The sequence below is a fragment of the Alligator mississippiensis genome, chromosome 5, assembly GCF_030867095.1.
Source record: "Alligator mississippiensis isolate rAllMis1 chromosome 5, rAllMis1, whole genome shotgun sequence".
NCBI lineage: Eukaryota > Metazoa > Chordata > Crocodylia > Alligatoridae > Alligator > Alligator mississippiensis.
In genome coordinates this window covers 100,218,663-100,240,177 of record NC_081828.1, presented here as the reverse complement: position 1 = coordinate 100,240,177, position 21,515 = coordinate 100,218,663, and the positions used below count along the sequence as shown (strand labels likewise).

Below are 21,515 nucleotides of genomic sequence, written 5' to 3'. Positions count from 1 at the left end.
GCTGGAGCAGTGAGGGATAGCTGACAAGGGGGTGCGGGTGAGGGTTGGGGGCAAACCTGGCTGGGGATGCAGATCAGTCTGCAGGGGGGGGACGGACTTCTCCCCCTCCCCAGGCAAACCTGGTGGGGGGTCTGGGGCTTGGCAGGGGGAGGGGGTGGTTAAACACCCCTTCCCCCACTCAAACTTACTGCTGGCTGCAACTGTGGACTACAAATCCCAGAGGCACCTGGAAGCAGGAAGATGAAGTGATAAGCAACCCTTCAGAGTCCTGTTGCTATGATTTTGGACTGCAAATTCCAGAGAACTCAGGGGCAGCAGGAAGTGGAAGTGAACACAGCCCATCCTGGTTATGTTCCAGAGAGACATACTTTAGCACCCCACTGCAGGCATGTGGCTGCATTTCCTGTCTGTGTGGGGTATTCCCTTGATACTTGAGGGTCTGACTTTTGCTCTTATTGCCTTGATTGCCAGATTTGTGAACTCTGACTCTCACCTGCCATGTCTTGATATATTTTTATGTTATGAGTTGGGAGGTGTTACTGACGCAGTAGGACACTGGCAATCTGACTAGATTTTTGCCTGCGTTACCCCTCTCTTCTGGCTACCTCAGACAACACCCAAGATTTTAATCATCAATTGAATCTAATTTGTATATGGCTCATCAGTTCTCTTTATTATTAATTTTTTTTCTTACAGCCCCTATCAGTTAACATCTATAGTTCATGACTCTTTCAAACTGTTTTACATACTTTTGTTTTTACATTCAAAAACACTTCGTTGCATTTATTCAACATCTAAACAACGTGTACACAACTAGGTAAAGTCAACTTCAGAACTACTTATATTTATTTATTTTTTTACTTGACCAAGGGTACTGCTTTCAGTCTCTTTCTTTCTTCCCCTTTTTCGTTTCGTGGGAAGATATTATCCCCTGTTTCTTTCTTGTATGGGTGTGAGAGTAGCCAGGACTTGGACTCTTCCTCTCACCGACACACCCAGCACAATCAGCCCCAATTAAATTCAAACAAAAACAAGGAAACAGAACAGGATAAGAATGAACTTGACCTTTGTGAAAACTGACGAGCATCTGCTGCGCCTCCTTTCTTGCAGTTTCTGCTTTCATTACTCCACTCCTCTGAGTGATTCAAGAGTCAGCTTATTTCTTCAGGGATTCCAGATTCTGTCCTCTGGCTATGTCCTCTCTCTCAAGCAGAACTGGCTCCCGGGATTTCCTCATTTTGATCTTTCCTCCACGGCTTCTCTTCCTCTGAACCCTCGCTCCTTTCTCTCTCCTCCCTCACACCATGCCGCGCCCCTCTGGGTCTCTTTATCTTCATAGTTTCATAGTAGCTAGGGTCAGGGGGGACCTGAACAGATCATCTAGCCTGCCCCCCTGCCACAGGCAGGAATGAATGCTGGGATCACAAGACCCCAGACAGGTGATCGTCCAACCTCCTCTTGAATTTGCCCAAGGTAGGGGCGAGAACCACCTCCCCTGTTCCTTTTCAAGGAATAGCTACTGCAAAATTAGCGTTCTCCCAGTGTGATCTCTTTTTCTGTTCTCTGGACCTTATTTATAACCAGTCCTTCTTCACAGTCTGTTCACTTCTATTTCAATTTAATCTCTCCATTTTAGAGTAACTTGCAAAGACTGAATCAATACAGCGTCAGGCTTTTTGACTATGTGTACTTAGCTGTACTGAGCAAAAATGGGGATAAGAAGTTATTCTTCTGCAGAAAAGTGGGTAGTAGAAAGGAATCTGATTCTCAGGCCTGTTGCACTGATTATGGTTTATGTGGCCTAAAAAATACCTAATCTCAAGTATCTGATTTGATTTGTCAGGTGCTTTGAAGTGACCCTATAAGCTTGGTGAAGATTCTATCAAATGGAATATAGACAAAGCAACAGTTTCCAGGTAGGCTACCAAGGGAGAAAAAAAGGCTGCAAATATGCTAATGTACTGATCCCAATGGTTGGCTTTCCTGATTTTAAGCAGATGTCATGTCATCTTCACAATGTTTTGAATTACATGACTTGTCTTTTCACATAGCAGAGGGAAATGCATGTGCAGGTGTGGGGGAGCTGTATGACAGCAGAAACTAAAAGTTTACATTTTCAACTGCGTATTCTAGGCTGATTTGGTATGTGGCCATGTGTATATGGAGAAACACTATAGTTATCTGTCATATTAACTAAATGCATTTCAGAGCTACTTCGGTATCATCATTGTGTAATGCAGGAATAACATAGCAATTCTACAGCTTCTAAGAGAACGATGCATAACATATTATTAGAGTTGCTACCTCTAAAGCCTGCACATTTCTTCTGCAGAACTGCATCAAGGAAAGGTATTCCAGTTAAGGCACAACAGCCCAGAATCTGCAGTCAGGGCATCTGTTTGATTTTTTTTCTACTGCTACATTTGGGATGTGACACTAGACAAATCACTTTGCAATTGTGCACCTCTGTGTTCCTAGGTGTGTTAAGGAAGTAAAGTCTATCAGACAGGAGAGTGAGAGACTTCAATTAAATAACTGTTGTAGAGAGGACAGTGCAATATGGGTGAGTCAAGTACATTGTCCAAAACCACACATAGTACTATTTCCTGAAGGAGATAATCTATGCTAAACATCAGTAGAAGAAAAAGCTTCATTTCAGGGCTGATTTTGGTGACTCCCAACAAGAGAGAAGAAAATTAGCGCCTTCCCCTAAGCTTCTTACTTCATAGGGGAAAGCCAGTGTCAGTCCTCACACCCCCTTAAACACCCATAAAAATCAGGGTGATAACCATCAGGCATGCCCATAAAGTATGGAACGCTGTCTGTCTTCACCCTACATACTAATGTCAAATGAAAGAAAGCAAAGCACTGTGCCTCTTAAGAGTGGTGCCTGTAAAGGGCACCTCTCAACTGCTCCTACAGCAAGACTACAGTTTCTCAAATAGCCAAAGATTAACAATCATATTTTAATTTTCTACCTTCAAGTCATTCTCTTTACACAGTGATGCATTATACACAATTTATTTCCGCTTGATTTACTGTCTACACACAAGCACATGCTCATGATTCATCCAAAAGTCTTCAAGAACTGCAAGTTATTTTCTGTGCCTATATTTATACTGAAAACTTCTCCGCTGTTTATATGTCCTTTCACAGTGGCCAGACTGTTTATTAAGGCATCAAATATCATCCCTTCTATCAGTGATATCCTCCAGGCTGGTGATTCTCTACGCTAACCATATAGATCAAACTATGCTCAAAGTCAGACTGAACTGTCAAGGTAGATCACAGCAAGAAGGTTTTCAAATCCCTGAGAGAGACCTAGCTCATCCCAAGTATGGTCTCCACTCCTAAATATGCAGTAAATATTTTGAGAAATGCTGTATTGTGCAACTGCTTGGATTCATTAAGCCTATTTAAAAGGCAATTTTTGTGGTTTAAAGACAGAAAAAAAAATGAACATGTTGCCAACTTTTTCTTTCTCTGCCATTTATTTCTGTTCACTTGCCAACAATTAAACTTGGGTTTCTATGTTTCTCGGTATAATTGCTTCTTATTTGTACTAAAGTAGCATCTAGAAGCCCCAAAGATGGGGTGGCATTGTAGACATGCCAGGGTTCATGAAAAGGGCAGGCTTCATGGGCATGGCAAGCATGAGACAGGTTCTTCTGTGTGAAGTTAATTTAATCTAAAGTTGAGCATGCATTACAGGTGCCTCTCTCTGCCCTGTCCACTGAGGGTGAGACTCTGGTACAGCCCTCATAAGGGAGCCTTGACCCTTCAACACAAGCTATAGTAATTCACAATAGTCCCAAGTATGCTGGTCAAAATAGTCCGAAATACATCTAAGCTTAACAGACAGATAAAAAGGGAGGGAGACAAAGACGTCATTCTGTACCAGTCCAGATAGGAAAGAAGCATAGAGGAGATATGCCCCAAGTTACAGAAGTCTGTGGCAAGGCAGGACTTGAACTCACATTTTGTATACACTTACTGCAGTATCTTAGACTTTCAGCCATGTGGCAAGCACCTGTGCCAAATCACCTGAGGATATAACAGTTCAGGATGAATAGCTTCAGGTTTTTAATTCTAATGAGCCCACATTCGATGCCTACCATCAGCTATAGAGATGAAGGCAACAACTCACATATGGAGGCTCAGCTAAATTCAGAGATCTTGGGCTCCCAAAAGAGCTTCTTGTGTCTGTAGTAGAATAGAATTCTTTGTTAAATGAGTATTACCTCTCTCTCTCTCTCTCTCTGATCCAGCGAGAACAAGAGAATCTATAGCAACCTCCAATTTTGACCCTCTGCTTTCAGTCAAGATGGCAGTTTCCTACTATTACCTCTTTCTATGTAAGTTCTATAGGAGCCCATATCACTTTTTGACCTTGCCATCTTACATGAGTAATTACAGAAAGGCCAATATGATCCCTGAGTGTCAATACCTCCTTAAGGAGATACTGACACTCAGAGATCATATTAGCCTTTCTGTAATTAGAGGATCATATTAGCATTGCTCCCTAAGGAAGAAGATGGAGGTGCCAGAACTACTGTGACCACTCTAGGAATCCATTGGAAATCTGGTGTATAAAACACAAATAAAGATCCTGAAAAATTGGAAATGGTTCAGAGAAGAGTCACAAGGATGACTGATGGATACAAGTTTATTATTTATAGTGAAGGGCTTGAGGAGCTCAACATATTTAGTTTAATCAAAAAGTCAGCTAAATATCATATTTAGCTGAATCCAAGATGACTCTGAATTTAGGACAACCCGCTGCCCCAATAATTAGATTCTGGACATGGGACAATTATACATTTTTTTATGATTTTCCAAGCCTAGAATCTGATTTTTAGAGGGTCATCTTAAAATTTGTTCCCACACTGCTACAGCAGGGCAAGCAGGCAGGGATAGAAGTGGTGGAGGGGATATGCAGCAGGGGAATTAAGGCCTGACTCCTGCCACTTACTACCAGTCCTCCCCGTGTACTCCCCCCCCGGGCTGCCTGGCCTCCCTTGTGTCTCTGTTCCCCAGCACTTGGCCCCCCCACATGCCTCCCCTGTACCTGCACCCCAACATCTGTCCTCCTACGTAGAGTATGCATCGCTTTGCATCTGTCTCCTATCCACTTGCTCCTTCTTCCACTTGCCCCCCGCTAGCTGCCTACCCTCCAACCTGCCTCTTCCCTTCTGCCTGCCCCACTCCATGCTGCTGCTGTGTGGCTGGGCTGGAGACACTAGATGCTCTGTGCTCCCTGCCCTGGGCCAGAGCATAGCCTCAGCCAGAGCTAGAGCTGCAAACAGAAGTTAAGTAGCGGGGGGGGGGGGAAGGGTGGTGGTGGGGAGAAAAGGTGCATGTGTTTGGGGTTGGAAACAGAGGCTGCAGCTCTGATTCTGACCCTGGGATCAAGGTCAGAGCAGGAGTCACAGCCACTACTCCACCTGCTTGTACTCTAATCTAAGACAAGGGGTGTTCCCCTTCTGTTGACTGGGGAAAGAAACCTCATCTTGGAGTCAAGTAAATATGGTATATGTACATCTGCATAGTTTGACAGAGGACCCTTCAATCATATAATAAAATCCCATGGCCAGAAGTTGAAGCTAGACAAATTCAGACTAAAAATAAGGTGCACATTTTTTTCAGTGAGGGTAGCTAATTTCCAAAACAACTCATCTAGGATTGTGTTTGATTATTTTTACTCAATATTTTACAATAAAGCTTCTAAAATGCTTTTAAAAGACCCAATGTAATTCAATCAGGAATTAATTTAAGGCAGTTTCACAGTCAGCATTTCATCAGAGGTTAGATTACCTTATCACAACAGTTCCTTTTGGTCATAATCTTTAAAGGAACATTTTAAAGAACATCTTTTGGAACTTTTCCTAACATGAATTTTCCTAGGTGGGAAAAAATTGGAAATGGTTACCATTGCAGGAGAATCTATTGTATTCTGATTGGGTTCTAATTTTAAAGAAACATTATCTATATCATTTAATCAAGAAAGCAATGTCTCCGAGTTAATATGAAGAATTTCAAAGAAACATCTATAGAAGTGACATGTGCTCTTCTGACTTGAATGCCTAACACCCAAAGTTAGCACAGGGAAGAACTCTCTGCAGCACTGTATCACTTTGCTTGCTGAACATTTCAAGAAGAAAAAGCCACAGTCATTTTTTTTCTCTGTCAGTAATTTACATAAGTCTTAATAAAGACAGGAAAACACAAATGACCCAATCTCGCAGGAAGAGAGTGAATGTATAACAACTTCCTGTTAGGCCTGTGCGAAGCAGCTAGTATTTGCTTTGGATTCGGCCGGTTTGGGGGACAGTGATTTGATTCAGTGACTTGAATCACTGTCCTGAATCAATTCAGCCAAATCTGATTCGGAGATTTGGCCATTGCCAACTCGGCCAAATCTCTGAATCGGACAGGCCCCATTCCCCTCCCGCTCTTCCAGCCCTGTCAATGGCTGCCCTGCCTGGCCCCATCTCCTCGATTTTTTTTTTTTTTAAAAGCTCCAGCTCACTGGCTCCAGCCAGATGGGGTGTGTGGGGGGGTGATCCCCATTGCCCCACACTGCTTGCGGGGCTCTGTCATGAGCCATATCCCCGCCCTCTCTCCCAGCCCTGCCCTGGCCCCAGCTCCTCACTCCTTAAAAAAAAGAAAGAAAACCCCCTACTCACTGGCTTCTGCCGGGCAGGGGGATGATCCTTGCTGCCCTGCACTGTGTTGGGCTCTGCCATGAGCCCCAGAAGCCCTGAGGCTGGTGCAGCAGCCAGTGAGTGGGTTTTTTTTTTTTTTTTAAAAAAGAACTGAGAGCTGGGGCCAGGCAGGGCAGCCATGGGGGCCTGGGAGATTGGGCGAGGGATGGGGGCTCATGGTAGAGCCCCCCACACAGTGCTGGACAGTGTGGGGCAGTGGGGATCGCTCCCCCCCGCCTGGCAGGAGCCAGTGAGTGGGGGCTTTTTTTTAAAAGAGCTGGGGCTGTGTGTGGCAGCCATGGGGTGGTCTGGGGGAGTAGGCAGGGGATGGGGCCTGGCAGATGTCCCCCCATGGTCCCCTCTCCCAGCTCCCCTTCCCCCGCCCCCTACTTACCAGCAGGGAGTCTGGGTCTAGCTCCCTGCAGCAGCAAGCAGGGACTGCCCGAATTTCCAAAGCTCTCTGAATCTTTTCCGAATTGATTCGAACAGTTTTGAATGGATTTGGACCTTTTTATTGGTCTCCTGATTTGATTCAGAGATTCAGCTGCTGAATTGGGCCAAATCTCCTCCAAATCGAATCAGCACCTGAAGCTTCACACAGTCCTACTCCCTGTTCCTCACAGTGGCTGCCAGGGTGTATGGTGTAATGCAGGCAACTATCCAAAAAGGCCAGTGCTGCTTCTGTTCAGTGTCTTAATGTGAGTTTACCTTGTGTAACAGAGTGTATAAATGGCATCTGCTGGCAACTAGATCACAAAGAAGATAAGTTGATTTTGTATTCTTGTTTTTCTGAGATGGATAATGCCCAGTGATGGAACCCATATTGGCTCCAATAGGAATCTGCATTCAGAAATATTGACACAGTACCTCCAAGAGCGTTTTAATTGTTACTTCTCTTCCATACATTCTGACAGCTTCTCTCTCTCCTGCTGTCCTGCTTCAACTGCTTAACTATTCTAAACTGCCTAAGGGTGGAAGGCTTATTTCTTGCCATTAGTAGTACAAGCAGAAATTAACAGCCCACTGGCAGCAACAACAAATGTAGTCTGTTGAAACTTTAGCAATGTGAAAATAAACCCTGACGGACAAGTACATAGGGGAAGCTCTCAATGAGCCAATTCTCCTGCTATGGCTAAATCTGTTCAACTAAAGTTGATTCTACATAGTGCTTCATCAGTCTCTCCTCTTAATAGCACACTGACAAAAGGATGAAAGTTTTTGGACACTCTTGAAAGAACCTTGTATTTTCACAAAGTAAATCAAAGTTGAAGAGGAATGGGACCCTAACTGAACTCTTTAAAATTGAATTAAGTTTAATTACTGGATTTCTCTTAATGATAATCCACAAGACACCAAACGCATCAAGAAAAAAATGTAAAATTTATGTGAAATAAATGGAAGCTCAAAAATGGAAGCTGAAAGAAAGAGTGGGAAGGAAGGGAGAAAATGAATGTTATATTTTGCAAGGCTCTTTGAGATCACAGGATATGCAATATTAATAACCCACAAGTACCCATTAACTTAACACCCATACAAGGGAGGACTTTTACTAGTGCTGAAGTTAAGATGTTAACTTGTCCCAGCTAAGAAAGTATACGAAGTTGACTACAGAATCCTGCTTTCTATTCCTGTGGGTTAGACAATCCTTCCTTTCATTTCCTGAAGGGATGCCATTAAGCTGAGAGAAGGTATACTCTGAAGACAAACCAAGTTGTTACTTTAGCTTTAGTGCAAAAAGCTAAGGATTACACCTCTGTGAGATTCATAAAAGGCAAAATCAGTTCTGGATGACAGTATGCTATAAACACAGTCTGAGATACAACTTTCAGAACAAAGCAGAAGAAATTTGGAGCAGAATGTGAGAAACAAGTGAGTTGTGGCCTGATTAGCAACTTAATTAAAAACAAAATACTTACAAGAATCCAAGGGGAAAAGCTTATTTGTGAATATGAACCATCTGCAAGTGGAAATTATTGCACTTGAATGAAAAAAAATCTATTGACCATAAGGAGTGCATATAGATGGAGGACAAAAAAAAAAGGAATAACTATGTAACAACCTGGCAACTTTCTCCTCAGGAAATACCTGGGGTACGTGTATCCCTGCTGATTACATGTGTAATGGCTCCAAAAGCTATGTTCTATATCAAACAAAGCTGTACAGCACAACACTATTTGCAAAAGGAAGAAAAGAAAACAGTTCTCCGATTGAGCATTTTTGGAATGATGTAAGACTCTTTACAAAAGAGCAAGGGACAAAACCTGAATTATAGGACTAAGACATAAGCAAAGCAGCATAAAATAGGGCCAATACACACACCACCAGACATTTCTTTTCCCATGATATTTACCTATACCAATATTCTTAGAATAAAAAAGACTGCAGTGCATAGTAAATTTAGCTACTGTGCATATCAAATGGGAACCACTGCACTATACATGTTCAAGCTAAAGAGACACGACACATGTTTCATGATGACTTCTCAGAAAGAAACAGTTTTCTTAGGAGGAACACCAATGTTGATTAGCATGAAACAAAATATGAACTCAGCTGAAGGAATGCTCAGCATCTCCTTTAATAGTTGAATCTTTTGAAGTCAAGGGGCAAACATTCCTTCACTTTAAGCCCAGATCTCATATCAGCTCTTAACTATAACCTTAGGAAAGTCATTTAACTTCTAAACCTATATTTGACTAACAGCAGAAGATATTACAGGATTTATCTAACACAGGTAAATTGTTTACACTTCACTTCAGAAAGCGTAATCAATTCATTGAAGATGAATCACTTGATAATGCTAACTACTTGACCCACTTCAAGAACTTGGGGTGCTTCCCTTAGTCTGAAGCACAAACAGTGGTCTCCCTTAGTCAGCTGAACCAAGGGGACCCGAAGGCATAATCTAACCCCTCTCCCAATAAGTCTCCCACGCTAGGTACAAAGGAGAACTTTATTGGTTACGAGGAGTAGGTTTGGAATAAGGTACAGGGTAGAGCAATATTAAAGAAATCCCATAGAGCAAACAGGATGGCTGGGTAGCCTTTGATCACACATCTGAGTTACTACAAGCTATATATCTAGTTAGATCTCAGGTAGCTTACTCATGAGTATGATCCAGAGGCAGGTGGAGATTCCCTCTGGAGGCAAGCAGTTCATTGATCATGGGTTTCAAGAGAGAGAGCAAGTTTCAGATGGTCCAGCTTCTCTCTCTGAGTTTTTTCATAATGGCTACTGCTCCTCCTCCTAGGCAGTCCTTAACTTATATAGACCTTATGACCTCATTTACCTGGTCCAATGAAGGCCAGCAACTGTTGGCTGCCAGCCAACCAATTTAAAATGCATCACTGGTTGCTGGGTAGACTGGCGTTGCTTAGAACAATAGGGAGCCTAAGTCCCCCACCCAGGTATGTGATGGCAGTCATGTAGGCAGAGGGAGCAGGTTTCCCCTTTCCCTCAGGAATGTATCCAACTCAGGGTTACCTATAGAGATGGGATGTCTGCCCTCTGCAGGGACCATGTTAACCAAATTGTCACACAGCAGAGTTTTTGGGGCGAGACAGAGGTGGCATTCTGCCACACTCCCATTAAATTGGTGGTATTGCAGGCAAACACTGTACAAAAGCACACAATATAATTAGTATAGCCAAACTGGGACGCATGAACTGCCTGTGTGAAGGTTGCTTTTTAATCAGAAAAACCTGGAGAGGACCTCTAACTGTGGAAGAGAACGCTTTCATGCATTCTGCCGTAATAACGGAGTAATTGATTGCTGCACTATAACAGGTTCTGCAAAACTTTGCAGATTTCTATATAATGCTAATGTAGGGGTGTCAATCTCATCTGGCCCCATGGACAGGATAAGTGGCACAGGACTACCCACATACCTGATACAGTACATGCAGCACCTGTCTGGGCTAGTCTGGGATGGTGACCTGAGAGGGCACTGTGGGCAGCATGCATCCTGGGCACTGCACGTGGTACTGGTTTAGCACAGCATGCAAGTCAATAGGGCAGCAATGGGGGCTGGATTATGGGACTCTCAGGCTGCATCTGGCCCATTGGCTATATGTCTGACACCCCTATGATGAGCATAACACTTTACATTAGGCAAGAGAAGAGGAAAGCCTGACAAAAATCTTGATTCCATTTCCTCTGTTGCTGCCTATAAAATGATGGCATTTTCAGGTCCCTTAGGAATCAAGGCTGCTCCAAGTGCCCACATAAGTTTAAAAAAACCGTAACAACTTTTTGGAAATCTTTGCTTTAGTGCTCAAATCTGTAAACTTTAAATATGACAGGTGTTCAGTTGTGTGCACCCGGATGCCACTGACACAAAGTTTATTTGGCAAATCCAAGGTTAGAAACTTGGCTCAATTTTTTTTTTCCTAAATGGATTTTTGTACTAAAGAAATACTTCTGATCATGTTGTGAATAGAACAAAAGAAAACGTAATGCTTCCATATCTATCTATGCATCTATCTATCTATCTGGCTACATAATATAACATAACGTAACATGGAATTATAAAAACTGTTTCTTTTGTTTTTTTTCCAATTACATCAACTGAGCTGCAATAAAGTTGTCAATTGCCAAAGTCCTCCTACAAAAATCATTCAGATAAATTCATTGCTGGTTTTAAATGGGTACAACTTCTAGAGTTAACATATACCACAAATATTCCTAAATTCCATAAAATTGAGACCAAAGTTAAAACTTTCATAAATTAACCATTGTGCAAGTGTATTAGTATATTTTTGGATCTCACAAAATCGTTGTTTGGCTTTACCATACTAAGGATGATTAGAGCTGCCCACTGCCAATACTCCTATATCCTTGCACTTACCTGCATACCACATACACACACCCCTTTAAAACAAAAACTAGCCATCCAAAATTGGGGTGCATGTCTTAAATGAGGGAAACTGATTTCTGCACAAGGATGGAAGCGTGTGGACAGCTGGGGGCTCTGTTCGGGGCCTGGCCTCATGGAGTAGAGGCAGAGTCCACTTGTTAGCTTTACTTACCCTTCCCCCTGCAACTCCACAGCTACCTGAATTTTTATTAAAGTGCTCCCTGGCACAGATCTACATGTGTGCCCCTGTCAGAAGCAAATCCTGTCCTGCTCTGCACCCCCTGAAGCAGCCAGGAGGAGCTCCAGGCTCCCCGAGGTATCAGTTTTGGGTTGGCAGGGGGCACATGGGTTTACCCCAAAGCTCTGGAGGATGCGGGGCAGCTGTCCCAGCTTGGCGGGCAGCTTCATCTTAGCCAGGAGATCAGCAAGGATCTGGGTTTTTCATATCACAGAAAAACGGAGTAAAATGTGGATTTCCTCCTTTACTGGGGTAAAACGTGGATTTCTTGTTTTAACAGAGAAACCCACAGATTTTGCAGTTTTGCAACAAGTCCTTTGCAGGATGGCAGAGTTCCACCCTGCAAGGGGCTAGAAGGGAGTGGGAGGAGGGTGGTCACTCCCACTTGCTGCAGCAAGTAAGTGTGTGTGTGTGTGGGGCGAGGGGGGGGGGCAGTTGGGCAGGGCTGTGGCTGCTGACTGGCCAGCCAGTATGTGGGGCTTCGGGCCACAACGCACGGCTGCAGGGCCGTAGCAGGGAGTGGGGCCACCGGCAGCTTGTCTTGGGGGAGGGGAGGCTGGTCCCTGTTGCTGCATGAACGTCCAGGGGAGCAGGGTGGACCCATGCCCCCCAGATCCGTGCGCGGGGTAGGTACATGCTGCGGGCTCGGACTCCCACCCTGCTGCCCTCCCTCAGGGCCTCCACAGCCTGGCAGGTGTGACCCGGCACTGCAGGGTAAAGCACAGCTATGCAGAAAAGCTGTTTGCAGCTGTGAGCTCTGAGCTGCTCTGGCGATACACACCCTGTGTGCATGGGAGGCATGGGGTTGTGGCCCTCACTGCAGCCCCGCACACAGGAGATGCATTGCCAGGGCAGCACAGAGCTCGCACCAGCAAGCAGCTTTCCTGCATGGCTGCACCATTCCCTGTAGTGCTAGGGTCACACTCACAGGCTGCAGAGGGCCTGGGGGAGGGCAGCAGGGTGGGAGCCAAGCCTGCAGTGTGCACCCATCTCTGCCTTGTACACAGATCTGGGGGTGTGGGCCCTCCCTGCTCCCCAGGAGTGTGCACTGCGGCGGGGAGCTGCCCCCCCGCCCAAGCCTGCAATGGGCAGGCAGCCGGGGGGAGCCGGGCTCCATGCTCTGCTCTGCTGCAGCAGCTGCTGCCTTCTGTCAAGGCCAGGGGGCTGTGGCCCCATAGCTCTGGCACCTGGGGCTCCCTCCAGCAGGTCTGGTGGGGCAGGGGCCGTGGGTGAGAGTGAGGGGCACCACCAGGGCTGGGGGCACCAGCAGGCCCTGTGGGGGAGGGAGGGGGCTGTAAGGAGCCTTTAATTTTAATCACAGATCTTAGGGTTTTTAATGAGAGAATTTGGGATTTTTTTTTTTATCTGGAAAAACCAGAATCACTGGAGATCTGGCTGGCCCCTGGCTGGGGGATGGGATGGGGGAGGAGCTGTTCTGGCTGGGCGGGCAGGTGCCTGCCAGCCACATGGAGATCAGGACCTGTGCCCACCTCTCCCAGCTATGTAGAGAGTCCCAATCCCCATATGGCTGGGAGGCAGCTGTTCAGCAGCTGAGACAGCTCTTCCAGCTACATGGAGCTTGGGAGACGGCAGCCAGGAAAGCTCTCCCACTCACATGGAGATCAGGACAGGTTCTGATCTCTACGTGGCTGACAGTTAGCATCCTACCAAGCTGGGACAACTCTCCCGACCCCGTTGCCTAGGTTCACTGGGAGCAATTTGCTTCTGGTCAGCGTCTATATGTGTGGTATGGTGCATTAGTTAATGTGCCTTTTTTCTAGTATCTATATCTACAGGTGCTAGAAAACTGAGCATTAGATTAATATGCTGAGCAATAATTGCTGAACATGTGTAGATGGTGACGCTTTACTGCACATTAGTCTATATTCTATTAGTCATATAATGTGCAGTAAAGCGTCTCATGTAGATGAACCCAACTAGTAGTGTACAGTACATAGTAGTATATAGTTATTACTAACAATAACAAATAGGTTTGAGTTAAACTATATTATGGGAGTTAGCTTTTTTTATATTAGTCACCAAGGGGAGTTAAATTTACTTTATGAATACAGAAACAAATTGCAAAGAGCTAAAACAAACATTTTAGTAAAAACATAGATCAAAGAAAATGCACTCTCAAATTCAGTAAAATCTGCATACAAATATCTGCCTTAGCTGAAGAGGTTTAAAAAAAAAAAAAAAAAAAAAAAAAAAAAAAAAGCTTACGCTAAGTGAGCAACATGTTCAAATACAAAATAATGGTGTATTTAGAAGAGAGACATTTTATGTATAAATGAAGTTAGACAGATGAAATAGGAACAAAAACAATAAAAAGTCTCTAAATCAGAACAATCCCTCTGTATTCCCCTAGTGACCATGATCCTCCCTACAGAATCCAGCTCTTAGGAAGCAATTCAACAACAGATAAATTTGAGAAGTTCAATCAAAATCACCCTTATTCTTTTTTTCCTCCAAAAAGTAATGTTAGAATTCCAGTATTTTCTTGTACTTTTTTCTCTGCTGCCTTTTTCCAGCATGCTTGCCTTAAATGTCAATCTAATTAGGCCCTTGTTAAAACCATTTTAATCATCCTGGAAAATAATTGAGTTCTGTGGTTAGCTGCTTTAAAATTGTGAATTGGAACTCAAGTGAAGCAGCTGTTGGTCATTTTCCTTAATATTTTGTCTTCAGAGATTAGACAGAAATGTATATCTTTTGAATTTCTTTTGCACAATCTTTCAGTTATAGTTACAGATGCGTTCCTAAAGTACTAAGAACAAGGTAAGGATGGAAACTAGAAAAAATCTTTCAATTACATATTAGGAGAAAAAAGTTATTATTATGCAAAAAATTTTTTCACATTTGCTAAACTATACAAATGTAATTGCTAGTATGCTTACCATGTATAATTCTAATCAACTATTATTTTTTTGCGAAATTACAGTTTGCAAACAGTAATTCTCTCAACACTCAAATCAGTCTCAATTTCAAATGTAGCTAAAATTATTCAACTCTGGTGGGATTTAGATATCTTAGACAGTTGAGGTACTTCCAATGTGACATTGGTGTTAAACCAGCTCTGCACATGAGTGACTCTATTTTTTTTTTTAAATCATCTAACTACTTGGCAACTAGATAATGAGATTGTGGCCTTACATCAGAGCCTACTGAACAAAAAGCTACATAATTATGTGGCTCAGTTGTGTTAGAAAGCTCACAAAATATCCCAAGGATTCAGTGGACCTGCAGCAAAATCAATTAAGAAGTCAGGATCTGCCACCTCTAATTACTGTAGTAATAGAAGTTGAAATTTGGAGATGCTCCCTTACTTGGAAGACTATGAAGACTACAAGAAAAGCTACTGCATGAGGACGATTTGCCCTAAGAAAACACTATCCAAATGTGCAGGGAAGTAGAAACGGAAGCCCCAAGCTGCAGAGCTGAATTGTACTAAAAGGGGTCATCCATGTAGTAGGCATGAAAGACTGGTGTGAAAAAGCCACTTCACAGGGTGGTACTTTCCACTGACTAAGGGGAAGAAAGCAATTAAGCCGACACGTACCAAGTATGGAAGGCAACATGGCTTCAAACATTGTGATGCATTTGGAAAGTTCTATTTTAATTATAACAAGAGGAACCATTTTGCCAGGTGTTGTAGATTCCAAACTCAAAAACCTCAAGTCCATGCAGCTGAATGGATTTCAGAAGAACTTTATATAGATATGAGTGGATCAAGCAAAATCAACAAGAGGGACTGGATTTTGTCAGTGAAAGTGCAAGGAACAATGGTTTCATTTAAACTGGATGCTGCAGCTCGGTTATTATTTTACCAGAGGATGAAAATTAAAATTGAGACCAAAAGCAAGTCCAACAAACAGTACTATCTGCCAATCTCATATTTGCCACACACAAGGGTGGTGGGCTGAATATGAGCTGTTACTATCCCACTAGTTGTCTTGTTCCTGGAACTCCACACAAGACACTTGAAGGATCCAGGGCAGGACAGAGGGCAAAGACAAAATAGATAAAGTGCAGGGAATGGGCAATCCTGTTTTAGCTACATCAACAATGCTGAGTTAATTAAATTTAGCATTTTTGTCCAAATTGAAGTTGAAACTAGGTAAAACAGTTCAGTTTTATATGGTTTCCATCCATAACCAATAAACTGACCTACAGTCACTCCAAAGACTCTGGCCACAGTTTCCGATACTTGCTAACCTTGGCTGAGTTTTGGGTTTATAATGAAACACTAAAATCAAGTATGTTTGAGCTGATTTGGAATTCATTATACATGTTTTGGACAGCACTAGTGTTTAAGTCAAGTCTGACATGCTGGACAATTTTCATCCAAAAAGAGCTGTTAGGGGAAAAAAGCCCTTGTGTTTATAATAAATCAGTTGTCATTTTGGGCCTGATTCACCTCTTCATTATTACTAGGCAAGTTCACTGAAGCTCATGTAGATCCTCCGATTTTAAACTAAACTCACAAAACAGTGATGAAGTCTCTTGATTTTTATACCCTTCTGCATGCAATAATGCACTTGTTATTTTACACCCTAAGCCAATACAAAGTAAAATACATAGTCATGTAAGGTTATATAATATACAATTATAATATATATATGTGTGTGTGTGTGTGTGTGTGTGTGTAATACATATATTATTGTGTTTGTACTTTATATTAACACGTGTGTGTGCATATTTACTTTGTGTGTGTTTGTATTGCTATCCTGCTATCTTAAAAATCTAACAATCTAAGACAAAGGGATGATAAGAATCACCCAGAAGAGAAGGATGCATCGAGGAAGTGAACTGGTGACTCTGACGCTGGTGCCACTGAGAAGGCTTTGGATTCCTTGACCATGGCGCACACTTCAGGGACGGATGGCATCCAGCTCACGAGGAAAGATAATTCCCTGTTTGCGGCCAGGATGGCTGATCTTCTGCACAGGGTTTTAAAGTAAGATTGCTGGGGGATGGGGATACACAAATTTAAACATGTCTAGGAACCAACATACAAGTAAACCCTGTAGATAGGGACACTGGGAGAGCCACTTTTGTGGGAGCTGAGGGAATAGTTCTCCATCAGTGGGACAGGAAAACCAGGGCCTCAGTAGGGGGACTCAAGTGCCTACATACTAATGCCAGGAGCATGGGGAACAAGCAGGAGGAGCTAGCCCTCCTACTCTCCAGTGTGCATTTTGATCTAGGAGGGATTACAGAGACCTGGTGGGACTCCTCACATGACTGGAGCATAGCTATAGAGGGCTACACCCTGCATAGAAGGTGGGGAAGAAAGGTGGAGGTGTTGCTCTATGTGAAAGAGCAGTATGCCTCCTTGGAGGCTGACATCCACTCTAAAAATGGAAAGCTTGAAACCCTCTGGGTCAAGTTGCAGGTGGGGGGGAGGGGGGAGAGAACAGGGGGACATGACAAGAGAGACCTAACTGTAGGTGTATACTACAGACAACCAAACCAGGGGGAAGTACTCGATTTGGCATTCACCCAAGAATTGACTGTGGCCACACGTGACATGGTTGTCATGGGTGATTTTAATTATCCAGACATCTCCTAGAAGGAACACTCAGCCAAGCTGGAACGGTCGCGATTCTTCCTGACCTGTGTCGAGGAACTGTTCCTGACTCAGGAGGTGCATGGGCCAACCAGAGGTGATGCTGTGCTAGATTTGGTCCTGGCCATACGAGATGACCTGGTGATCAACTTAAATACAGAGGGAAGTCTGGGCAACAGCAACCATGAAACCATCATGTTCACTGTCCAACGTAAGGCAGACAAATTGAATAGCAGGATTGAAGTCTTGGACTTCAAAAATGCAAAGTTCAACAAGCTTAGGTCGCTAGTAGGGCAAGTGCTGCAGGACCAGGGACCGAAGGCAAAAGGTGCGCATGAAGAGTGGTTGTTCCTTTAAGGACACAATCCTTGAAGCACAAAGGAAGTACATTCTAACATGGAGAAAAGGTAACAGAAGGCCTGGGAAGCCCTTTTGGCTAAACAGGAAAATCACGGTCCTCTTAAGAAAAAAGAGAGACTTATAAACAATGGAAGCTCAGGACGGGCCCCAAGGAGATCTATTCCATGATGGCCTGCATTTGCAGGTAACAGATAAGACAGGCGAAAGCAGCAACTGAACTTAGATTAGCAACAGGAATCAAAAATAACAAGAAGTCCTTCTTTAGGTACACGGGGAACAGGAGGAAAACAAAGGGGAGCGTGGGGCCATTGCTCAACAACTCAGGAGAGCTGGTTACTGGTACTCGGGAGAAAGCTGAACTCCTGAATGACTACTCTGCCTCACTCTTTCATCGGACCAAGGGGAAAACCATGCTAGGTAGAGTAGAGGATGAGTACGGTAGGAATAATTAATTGCCTTCCTACTATTGCTGTAGAACTGGTATATGACCAATTAAAAAAATTAGACGTATACATGTCAGTGGGACTGGATGATCTGCATCCAAGAGTGCTGACGGAGCTGGCCGAAGTCATTGCAGAACCCCTGGAGAAACTCTTCCACAACTCGTGGTGCTTTGGAGAAGTCCCTGAGGACTGGAAGAAGGTCAGTTTGTGCCCATCCGCAAAGAGGGCAGGAGGGAGGACCAGGGTAACTATATGCCAATCAGCCTAACTTCCATCCTAGGGAAAATCCTAGAAAAGTTTACTAAGGAGTCTATCTGCGATAAGCTTGCAGAAGGTAAGATTCTGAACGGCAGCCAGCATGGCTTCATTGTGGGCAGGTCTTGCCTTACCAACCTCATCTCCTTCTATGACCACTGGACACCACCTGGACTCCCCACCTGAAAACAAGATAGCAGGTTGACATTGACTTCCAAAAGGCCTTTGAGCTAGTATCCCACAATGTTCTCGTGAGAAAATTGGAGGTTTGTGGGCTTAACTCCAAGACAGTCAGGTGGGTGGGAAACTGGCTGCAGGATAGAACCTAGAGAGTCATAGTGAACAAGTCTGGGTCATCCTGGGAAGAAATGGGCAGAGTACTTGTTATTCTGCAGGGGTTGGCGCTCGGTCCAGTACTTTTTAACTTGTTTATTAACAATTTGGATGTGGGGGTGAAGAGCTCACTGGCCAAGTTCATGGACAACACCAAGTTATGGGGGAGCGTGGTCATGCTTGAATATAGGCTACAGTTACAGGTGGACCTAGACAGGTTAGCAAGTTGGGTGGATCGGAATCTGATGAAGTACATTTCTCAACGTTGAAAAGTGCTCTACCCCGGGATGTGCAACCCCCAACACACCTACAGGCTTAGTGGCGCCAAACTGACTAGCACCACAAATGAAAGGGACCTGGGGGTAATAAAAGATCACAGTATGAATATGAGCCAGCAGTGTGATGCTGTAGCCAGTAGGGCAAATAATACTCTGGCATGCATCAATTGATACATCTCCAGTAAAACCAAGGAGGTGATTCTTTCACTCTACTCACAGCCAGCTTCTGCATTTAGGACATTCTGTAAATGGAGCAGAATTGTTAAGAGGAATATTACAGTAACCACAGAATCATGGCTTAGATGCAGCACAAACTGTTGATGCCAGGACGTTGCATCACAGGAGAGAGTACAGCCAATGCAGACTGTGAAACTGAATGATGCTTGTGAATTCCCTTTTTCTTAATGAATGGCCTCAGTGTTCTCTCTAAGCTGCATGCATGTGTGGCACACAGTGGTGCCAGCGGGGGGTAGGAGGCCATGGCCCCTGGGTGCTGGCCTGGCAGGGACACCCAGTGCTGTAGCAAGGGGGTGCCAGTGCTCCCCCTGCTGACGCTGCCCGCTTTGCGAGCAGACATTCACCACCCATCCTAACCTGGTCACTGGCTGTTGCAGGGGTGGGTGCACACTGAAATACCCACGCACTCCCAGACAGGATTACTCATGGATTGCTAGACCTTAGAGGGAATATTGGATGGCCCTGTCAAGTTCTATCTTGGTAAGTCATGCAGCCTGTCCTTTGCCCAATAGTTAGCTCACACAGGATGGAAAAGAAGAATGAAGCACCCCCTCCCACCTTACTTTTTACACACACAAACTTGGGAGGGGCTCAGATCTTAGCGAAGGACACAGAACGGGATCCTTCAAATCCCATGAATACTTGTTTTAGTTGTCTATAGCAATAGTTTCTGCAATAAAGAACTAGTAAAATTCTCCCTACCGAAATAAAACTACCAGAAGTACAGCCACTACTGCAAAAAGCAACTTGCACCTACTTTTTGTTTGTGTGCCTTGACAATAGTCACACAGAGATATCCATTTTCAACTATTGCCAATCATGCACATATTAGTTTCTAGTTAATTTGGTCTGTTCTTTATTGAGGCAAGTAAAGGCAAAACTGCTCCTTGCATACAGCCAGTATCTATAAACAAAACAAGAATCATCAGCAGCAGGGCTTTGTTTTCATTTAGTTTCATTATGTTTTTTTATGTAAAGAATTAGTATAACTTAAAATTGCCATACATGTGGCTTAAAACAAGAGGCCAATAGACATATATACCCATCCGTTTTTTTTGTAAAATCGTGTATACCCTGTGGGATATATGCGCGAAAATATGGTACACATCCACTTTCTGAAGAGGGAAAGGGTCTCTTATACTTATCATTGCTTTCACAATGTAATGTGCATTTTCCTATCCTTAGGGCAAGTCTTTTCATAAAAATAAAATCTTAACAAATGAACAGACTAGAACCTTAAAGGCCCAACTGAGACATCTGTAAACGGTGGGAGAGTTGACAACTGGCTCCAGACTCTGTAGTTCAGGCTCTCCCCTAATGATAACTGAACTTGGATACCAAAAAGTGAGAGAAAGCCAGCTTTACACTTTCAGTCTAGAACAGACAAATAAAACTCAACAGGTGAGTCTACACATGCAAGCACGCTCAAATAGAATGGTGAAAATTTGAAACGGGGCTTTTCGTCTCAGCGCACGTGCTTGGACATGTACTTTGTTGTGGAGCAAATTGTGCCACTTGGGGCAAAATAACCCTGCCTGGCTCCTCCCAGATGTGCAGCCAGGGGGAGCTAGAGCCCAGAGCCAGTACCTATGCTGTCCCCAGCAGTATAAAAAGCTGCCTTGTCCTGGTCCCAGAAGTATAAAAACCTGCCCTGGCCAGCAGCTCTGGATTACTTACCCTCAGGCGCTTCTGGGACCCAGTCAATTGGTATCTGGGGACACTAGCTCCTTGTGTCAGCTAGACTGTTGAAGCAGCATCCCAAATTCACTTTTTAAAATACCCCAAAATCCACATTCTTACACAATTCTTACACAATTAGAACAAAAGAGAGAAAGGGGGATCGATCAGATGGGCGATGTTTTATTGCTATATTTACAATGTTAAAGAAATTTGGAAGCCTACCAGTGTCTCTAGCATCATAATAGAATAAATCCTAAATATCTATATGTTTTAATGTTTGCTTTGGGTTTCCTTATCACATGGTGGGTGTGTGATGGGGGGATGTGGGGTTTCCAGGAAGGGGTGGGAAGGGGGGGGTGGGAGAATGTGGGTGGATGCGAGTCAGTGTGGGTAGGTGTGGGGGGACTGTGGGTGTGGGAGCTGTTTAGGAGGGGTGGGTCTCCTGCATGAATGCCACGTGCCCCTGGTGACTGGCGGGGTACAGCAGTGCCGGCGGTGGTGGGAGCGTGGCAGCAGAGGTAAGCAGGAAGCTCCTGCAGACGCTGCCGGCACTGTCGGCAGCA

General features: G+C 44.0%; 1 protein-coding gene across 8 annotated transcripts in view; it reads right to left on the bottom strand.

Moving 5' to 3' along the window:
• The window catches only part of FBXL7 (F-box and leucine rich repeat protein 7), a 364,587-nt gene that overhangs the window by 76,296 nt on the left and 266,776 nt on the right, over positions 1 to 21,515 (bottom strand). The window contains exon 1 of one of the 8 annotated variants that reach the window (XM_059728617.1): positions 1,066 to 4,956. The exons of the other annotated variants lie outside the window; for them this stretch is intronic. Within the exon in view, the coding sequence (XP_059584600.1) occupies positions 1,066 to 1,123 (58 nt within the window). The 5' untranslated portion in view covers positions 1,124 to 4,956. Of the gene's footprint in view, positions 1 to 1,065; positions 4,957 to 21,515 lie in introns of those variants that run through there. 8 annotated transcript variants of the gene reach the window in all.